General features: G+C 38.7%; 1 protein-coding gene across 1 annotated transcript in view; it reads left to right on the forward strand.

Annotated features, from left to right (window-relative positions):
• The window catches only part of ntrk2a (neurotrophic tyrosine kinase, receptor, type 2a), a 100,397-nt gene that overhangs the window by 20,467 nt on the left and 70,777 nt on the right, over nucleotides 1–9,153 (forward strand). The window contains exons 10-13 of the mRNA XM_005722044.1: nucleotides 2,540–2,566; nucleotides 4,081–4,095; nucleotides 5,256–5,293; nucleotides 5,626–5,725. Of these exons, the coding sequence (XP_005722101.1) occupies nucleotides 2,540–2,566; nucleotides 4,081–4,095; nucleotides 5,256–5,293; nucleotides 5,626–5,725 (180 nt within the window). The remainder of the gene's footprint in view (nucleotides 1–2,539; nucleotides 2,567–4,080; nucleotides 4,096–5,255; nucleotides 5,294–5,625; nucleotides 5,726–9,153) is intronic.

A 9,153-nucleotide genomic window follows, 5' to 3' on the forward strand; every position in this document is an offset into this window, starting at 1 on the left:
CAGTAACCGGGTCATTGCAGCAGATTTCAATGCAAGACACCCTACGAGACCACCCATCTCCCATGCTACAGTTTGCAAACTGCTTGCTAAGTTTCGTGAAACTGGTTCAGTGTTTTATTTGCCAAAATGTGGAAGCAAGAAAACTGTCACTAATGAAGAAACATCAGTGGCTGTCCTAGCTTCATTCAGCAAGAGCCCACAGCGTAGCACTCGCCGCATGTCACTGGATATTAGCTACGCACAAATGGCACCCTTACAAACTCGAGCTACTGCAGCATCTCAACGAGGATGACCCAGATCGGATCAGAATTTGCAGAATGGGCAAAACAAAAATTGGAACAGGACCCTCAGTTCACGCAGAAGATTTTTTTCAGTGATGAGGCAAACCTTTATGTGAATGGTGAAGTTAACAAACAAAATGTTAAGAGATATATTCTAAAACACTTCTTCAGCAGAGAATCAGAGAGGAGAAACACACAGATTTTCTTGCTAGCAAGGGCAGCCTCCTGAGCTCACACACCAAGAGTGAGGCTCAGAGACTAAGCACTGAGGACTTCCAGTCCAGCAGTTCATCTAAACAAAAGGCACTTAGACTAAAACAGATATAGCTACGTTAATCCTACCGTAAAACAATAAGACAAGGTACGACCTCTCCGAGACTCCTAGGATGTGGGGGTGAACGCCAGAACACCCTGGAATGTTACAGACCTCCTAGGATGAGACATTCTTTCAATATGCCACCAACTATATACTTCTAAACACAAATGATTACATACAGTATTCTACCATATGCAAACTTATATCATTAAAAGATTATACTGACTACTAAGTACAATTTTCCATTGACACAAAACCACCGCTATTGGTCTGACACTAACCCACATTGGATGGATCCCTCCAAGACTGTTGGAACAATAAAAGTGATGGTTTGGTGTGGTATATGGGGTACAACGATAGTGGGTCCACTCTTCAGCAATGGAAACCTCAAGGCCACTGGATATTTGAAATTGCTACATGATGATGTGTTTCCCTCTTTATGCACTGAAGCTGGCACGTTCCCTGAGTTTTTCCAGCAAGATGGTGCACCACCACATTATGGGTGCCAGGTCCGAGCATTCCTAGATAAACAGTTTCCTGGAAAGTGGATTGGTCGTCGTGGGCCAGTTGAATGGCCCCCAAGGTCTCCCGGTCTGACCCCCTTAGACTTTTATCTTTGGGGTCGTCTGAAGGCAATTGTCTATGGTGTGAAGATACGAGATGTGCAGCACCTGAAACTACGGATACTGGATGCCTGTGCTGGCATTTCTCCTGCGGTGTTGATATCAGTGTGTGAAGAGTGGGAGAAGAGGGTTGCATTGACAACCCAACACAATGGACAGCACATTGAACACATTTTACAAGTGGTCAGAAACTTGTAAATAACTCATGAAAGAATAAAGTTACGTTGAAACCAAGCACACCATTGTTTTTCTTGTGACATTACCAATAAGTTTGATGTGTCACATGGCCCTCTTCCTATTGAAAAAACAAAAGTTGTATCGAAGATGGCCGACTTCTAAATGGCCACCATGGTCACCACCCATCTTGCGGAGTTTGCCCCCTCACATATGCTAATGTGCCACAAACAGGACTTAAGTATCACCAACCATTCCCATGTTATTACGGTGTATCCATATAAATGGCCCACCCTGTACTCTAGTACGACACATTCCACCCACTGAGATGAATGTGTTTTTTGTGCATTAATTGTAATAGTTTGGAAGAACATCAACGAGAAGAGTGGATAAATGAGCTGCTTATTTTGGTCTTTGAACTATAATTCTGTGACAAATGGTGCAGGACTAGTTGGGTGCAAAACTTTTTTGTCCCTTTGCACCATAAATGGGATTTTTTCCTTTACGACAATCCCACCAAATACTGCATTTTGGCATTTTTAAGTACTGTATTTGAAGCAACGTCCAAACTTTCTAGTCTGTTTAACCCGTACTGAATATTTTTAATTTGATCATTTTATAGCCCTTTAATCTCAAGGCAAAACCTAAGAAATCGCCCCTTTTACAGCTATTTTTGCCGTTACAGATACTTTTTAATTCTTTCCTATCTTTGTACAATTACAATCAAATATTTCTGTTTAGTATATAGGAAATGCATTTAATTATTACCACAAATAGACTCTTTCATATACTTCTCAGTCGCCATCCTGATTCATCATGACTCTGTTTCACACTTTAAATATTGCTGCAGATTGTGTATATTTTGCCATCTGGGTTATGCTCATCGATTTATAATGAGGGGTAGTTGCTGGCATTAAATCAGATAAAGGAATGGCAAACTGGCAGTGTTCTGTTTTAAATCTGCCTTTATTGATAGCAAAGGTGGAGCTGCTGAAAGAAAAAAAATCTTGCTGATGCTTTTATGTTATACTAGACTATATATGTACAGGTATAGCTACATACAGTGAAATAGTTTGTGTTGATGCACAAAGTTGGCTTTGTGAAACAAATGTCATCAATGTAAATGCTCTTTTTTTTTTTTGCAGCAACAGATCCGGAGCCTTACTATTATGGTAAGTGAGTATGTTTTGTCTTTTTTAAGTGCAAAATTCTTAAAAGAGGCACATCTAGTTTCTGTTTACAGGCACTGTTTTTAGATGTTTAACATCAGCATCGTGTAGGGGTTAAAGTGGGATTTGGCAGGTGGGGGTACTCAAGGTTCAAGTGTATTAGGGCAGTGAGGGAACAACTATATTCTACAATATGTAGGCCCACATTATATTTGCCACTATGGCTGCTTTCCAACCCCCAGCCAGTAGAAAGCTGCAATTTGGCAACTGTTACTAATGAACACGAAAAGCTTAAATAAGCTTAAATTAAAATCAGTGACACTGTCTACTTAGCAGCCGCGCATAGATTTACTGTTATTTTGAAGCATTATCTAAATTATCTTTCATTTCAAACATCAACAGGACAAAAACTTACAGGCACGTACAAAATATTTAGTAAAATCTGATACAGATCTGTTCAAACTTTGCATGCAGTTGTAATTTGACCACTATCTAAATATCTTTTAAATTTCAATTCAGAATTAAAGGGCTTATCTCTCTTTTATAATGTTTCTGGAGATACGAGGACCCATCGAGCATTGAGCCAGGACACCACAGTCTGCACTTTACAACTCCAACATAGTTCATCACTGACCCACAATACAGACTGCACGTGTATAGACTTTGGATAACATGAATTAATATCAATTACCGGTTAATTTACTTTCAAAAACATTTTATGATGTGAAACATCCAGACAACTTTAGAAACTTGTTATATAGCGATTCAATCTGATTACCAAGCTGTAAACTGAACATTTATGTGTAAGCTTGAAATTTCTACCTTTATTAGAGCATTTTTCTCAAGTCTTCCCTCTGTTCTCCATCTCACAGAGTAAAATGATCATGCATTAGTATTTTTTCTTCCCTGGGAAACACAGTCACTCTGCCCTCAGCTAGCAGACAAATTATGTGTCAAACTGCAAAGAAACTGTTTTCGTGTCATACATATTGAGCTGTTTGAAATGCTGAATTTTCAAGTACTCTCCACTTCAAAAAAGTTACTCCGATTACGCTCACTGCACTTCTGTAGCACTAGCTAGATGAAGCATATTAAGCACAGCTTTGCATCTGAACTGTAGTGACTTAACTGTCTCTGCAGCCCATAAAGACTGAAATCACTTAAAAATATTGAGTATTAAACTGCCAACCTGATTTAATTACTCATTAACTGAAAGTGCCGGAAAGTTCAGGCTCACTTTTACAACTGGTGTCGTCAACAAACACAAATTACATTTCAGCAATCTTACTCTCACGAACTCTTTTGTTTTTCTTAAGATGTTGAGAGGTTACGTACGCGTACGACCCTGCAGCTAGAACGTGTGCATGTTTAGCACGTGCTGTTTGCCCGTCGTGTTTGTGTAATGACTATGTTTTTGAAACAAGCTCAGAAAACAGAGTGCTTGTCTTACAGTTGAAATATGTTTGAGAACTAATTTGTTTCTGTCTGTGTCTTTCTCCAATACGCCCTCCAACCAGCAGATCAAACCACAGGTACAGCCATATCTTTTAGTTGCTCACTCTTATCAACAAGTAACACAGACAATGAATTATTTACGGTAGTTTTGTTTTGTATTTTTGCACATCTGCCACTAGATTTGAAAGACAGAAAAAAACTGCAAAAACAAAAAAAAAAGCACCCATCAGTTTGTGATATACGCTCAGGTAGCATGTTGATTACGCTAACTTTACGTCTACAAGTTGTTGAGTTTGTATAAAGTCAGTAATTAAGTAAAACGCCAGAAGCTTTGGTTACTTGGACAAGTGATTTGAGCTTAATTGTTTGTAATGTTAAGGTAATTTTCTCTATTTCAACAAAAAAAAAAAGGCTTTGAGGAAGAGGTCAGATCAATATGACCGGTGTAAACCACCTTGGATGATGAGGCTGTGAAGTTCTCTTAATCTAACCTTATGAAAATATGACCTCCTGTTGGAGCAGCTTCCACATGGTGGGATACTTCTGTATAATGATACTCTTGGTGTGCTTTTTGAAAAGCATAGATGAGTTTACATACCTGAGGTCAACCATCAACCCTCCAGTCGGTGGAGAATAATGTCAGGGATGATTCCTGACAGAAGGATAGCAGAAAGAGTGAATGGGAAGTTTCACAAGATGTTAGTGAGACCTTCTGTGATGTACGGATTGGAGACTCTGGCACTGACAAAAAAGACAGAAGGCCGACCTGGAGGTGCCAAAGTTAAAGATGTTAAGATTTTCATGGGGAGTGACCAGAATAGACATGAGAATAAATGGTTTAGACATGTGTAGAGGATGTATAGAGGATATATTGGACAAAAGATGTTGAAGATGGAGCCCCCAGGAAGGAGGAAGACCTCATGTAATGAAGAAGCACATGTGGAGGGTTGGTGTGACAGAAGAGGATGGTAAGGGCTAGGATGAGATGGAGGCAGATCATCTGGTGTAGCAACCTCTAAAGTGAGAAGCCGAAAAAAGAACAAAATGTAATATTTTAGCTTATTTTGTTAGAAACAGATAAACAATTTTATGCTTCAGATGAACAGTAAATCTTATTGTGTCAGTTGAAACCATATCTTTGTTTGACAGTGAGTAAAAAACACTCCTTTACTTGTCCTTAAATCACAGCTTGAGTTTCTCTTCCTCTCTGATTTCTCTCTCTCTCTTGCATCAATAGACACCCCTCCTCCGAATCAACGCGAGGACAGAGTCGCTGTAAGTCACTTCTATTTTCCTGCAGCTCTACGGTTTTGCTGTTTGCCACTGCAAGTTATTTATGGTTTGTGCCTGTTTCTCTTTCATTTATTTGTGTTTCCTGTCTAGAAACACCTGAGCTGGCTCTATTTTTATGTAATGCGTAATTGAATAAACCCAACACATTGAAGATAAAGCAGTCCTTAAGAAAATCTGCCTTTCTTGAGCAGTGATATAAACAGCCTGTGGCCTATACCTTTTGTTGTGGTGGGTTTGGCATTTGGCTTTGTGTAGCTGTCAGTGTGTTTGCTCACCTCTCGGGAGATTTATAACCCCGATTTCTCATTGTACAGGTGTACGTGGTGGTGGGCATCGCTGCTGTAGCCTTCACTGGTTTCCTTGTAATGTTGATTATTCTCAAGTTTGGAGGAAACTCCAAGTTTGGCATCAAAGGTAAGACTTCTTGCTCTAATCTTGAGTTGTGGTCTGTGGGAGAATGAACCGGTGATTTTAGTTTGACGTGGACGGCTTCATGGATACATGAAAACATTAAAGCCTGTTATTAATTAGAGGGAGAGAAACTATGTTATGTGGTCAAAGATATTTCACTGTATGAATTAACCAAAGAACAACAACAGTATATGTTGTTGTTCTTTTGGTTTACATTTCTTCAGTTTACCCAACCTTTTGCTCTGTCACAGCTGAGTAAGACTCCAGATTCCTTGAAACCTTATAATATGTGGATGTATCGAATATTAATATGCCAACATCAAAAGCATATGGGCCAAACAGTGTTCGTCACTGACCACTAAAGCCTTGATTTGTGGTTCCACTTTTGAGGAGGCAAAATATACAGAAATCTAAGTTAAAGGTAGGATGATGGAAAATTAAAGCAATCAGAACCTGAAAGTCTTTGATCATCATGATCCTAATTTAATATGCAGGCCCTCATGTATCCACGAATTCACCCGGTTCGGATGGAAGCGGCTGCTGTTGTGATTAAGTTTCTCTGGGTCTCAGTTCTGCTGGTGCATAACATGCATGTGGACTAAAATGAACTGTAGTCTTTGTCATGTTGATGTGAAATTGATTTGGTACTGTAGCCACTGTTGAAGCCTCCACACACACATGCTTGCACACACGCCGTCTATCTTTTATGCCACATAGTTTTCCTCTTGTTTGAAACAACTGCTTCTGCATTGGCTACAAGTGTCACTAATCTGTTTCCCTCATCTGGTATTTACTATTCTGACTTACTACAGCAGATTTGTCTTTTCTCATTTTTATGCTTGGCTCAGATTTTGTCCTCCTTCTTGTAAACTAACAATAATCACTGAACCACAGTCCTTCCATTTTTCACATCGTACATACAAAAATGGTCATGCTTCATTTTAGTGCTCACATATTCCGTGTGTAGCTATAGAACGATAGGTGAACACATTAATCTTTAATTTTGAAATGAGCCCTTTCAGTCTTTCATTCAGTTTGGTTGAGAAAATAAATACGCGAAATTTACATTCAGGGCAGACGGTCCATGAACTCCTCGTTTTGAGGAAGTCGTTTTTTGCTTTTTAAAGATTTTTGTTTTTAGGAATAAAACGTTTCTTGGCACCGCTTGAGCCATCACCGTTTGATGCAGCGTAGGTTTATATTTCACATTCAAATTAGCGAACCAAAAAGTGAATGCAAATGTAGTCACAGAGTTACTCGATGTGCGTTGCCAAGTGTGTGCGCCTTTATGTGTGTGACTCTCAGTTACACTGTAGAAGTGCAGTATTTTGACAGTGATTGATTTATGGGCCCCCGGAGAAGGAAGGATGTGGGACAGAAGGAGCAAAAGGATACACATTGTGTTTGTATGTGTGTGATTTCTTAGATGTCTTAGTATCATATATACAGTATATATTTGTGTGTGTGTGAACATCTAAGCATTTTTGCATCCTGTGCAGGAGGTTAGGTCACATTACAGTTTTGCCCTCTGATTGCTTCCCTTGACTCTTCATCTTCCTTCCTTTCAACCCCTCCACCTCCCTCTTTCTGTTCACATTCCCCACACATGTAGAAATACAGATGCATGTGCCCGGCAGCAAGTTTACGCTGCAGTAAGTTTATGGAGAGAGAAATTTGGAGAGGCCTGCATCAGTATGAACAACAGATCTAGACAGGGGGTTCAACAGCTGCGAGTAATCCACAGCAGCACTGAGCCCACTGAAATTAATCTCAACAAGAGAAACACAACTGCTGATGGCAGCTCCTCACCAGTCCTAATCTAAAACAAAAACTATTTTGTCATTGCAAAATAACAAAATCACCCCCACATGATGATGGGGAACTTGTGATCAGAAAGTGTAAAGAGTGCGTGTCAGGCCTTGTACCATATTGAGCAGGTGTGCAGTGAAAAATCGTCACTCGCCTCACTGAGCTGAGGATGATTTGCTGACCGCCTCTTTTTGATAGCTGAGTAAAAAGCTGTGGCTGGTTTACATTATTTATGCCGACTGCATTATTCTGCTCCTCTCTCATCAATAACACATGGACAACGTTTGGTACTGGTTTCCTTGCATGATCTCTTCGCTGCTTCTTGACACTAGAAGGATGATTTCATTTAGTGTGTATAGTAGTTTGTTTTCTCGTGTTGGCACAAAGGAGCAGGTAATATTTAAGTCTGCAGTAGGTTCACATGTGTGCATGCATCAGCAGCGGTGACATGTTGCAGTGTTTACTATTGTAATCTGATCGAGCCCGTCTTCATGTTGGGGATAATTTATTATCCAATGGTAATTTGCTTGTTTTAGCTTTAGACACTCATGTGGAGCCTGCTGCTGTATGAAAGCTATATGTAATAATCTGAAAGCATCAGACTTAGCTTTGTCCTCATAATGTTTTAGTAAAAAACAGGCTGCATTTAAGGCTTTATGATTTTTATTGGTCACTGCTGATGCTGACATATGGAAAAAATGCAGACTACGTCCTGAGTGCAGAAACATGCATAGCAGAAGCCTAATGATTAGGGTTGGCACATTACCAGGATTTGAAACTTGAAAGCGATAGGCTGGAAAATAATTGATATGTGTTAGGATTTTCATTATTATATGAGGAAAAGGTGACAAAAATAAAGATAATATCTTATGATACAAACAACATAACAGTCATGTGTGTGTTTGAGTGTATACAGTGCTTAACAAATATATAAATTACCTGTAAAAACAAGAAACTGAACTATTTTAGAAATGAGACTAAAGCTTGTCTAAAACTAAAATATTATTATCATTATTATTTTTTCACATTTTTTAATCAAAACTTGAACCGGCACAATGGACTAATCAGAGAAGTCAGAAATTAATCACACATAACATTCAGTCACTAAAACAAATTTTTCTGTTCAAGAATGCAAGTAAATAACTATAATTTAGCATCTTAATTTAAAAAAAAAGCTTTTCTATTTTTCTGCTTTTTTGCAAAATCGTAAATCTGAAAACTCATGGATAACAAAATAATTATTTTTTAACAGATTTTTTATTTTTTTTGCATTACCATTACAGAAACATTTTTTTAAAATGACTTTGGTAAGTAACAAATCATACAAAAGACAACTTTTTAAGGTTGTGTGGTAGCGCTGTACCTCTGTTTACACTAGTGGTGTGCGGATTGATATTGAAATGTATCCATTCCTCCAATACCAGTTATTTATGTTCTAGAATAGATTCTCATATTAAAATATCGATATTTTAGTAATTTGGGGTAAATTTGTAGTTTATCATTAACAGGAACACAGTGGAAAGAAACTATATCATTGAGATCGTCTAAATTGGAACTACTTCCTCTTCCGCCTTTCATAGTCATATGTGAAATACGGCTGTATAAATGTGTCGCAGCCCTTT

Source organism: Pundamilia nyererei, unplaced genomic scaffold (genome assembly GCF_000239375.1).
Source record: "Pundamilia nyererei isolate P.nyererei 1_Seehausen unplaced genomic scaffold, PunNye1.0 scaffold00006, whole genome shotgun sequence".
Classification (NCBI taxonomy): Eukaryota; Metazoa; Chordata; class Actinopteri; order Cichliformes; family Cichlidae; genus Pundamilia; species Pundamilia nyererei.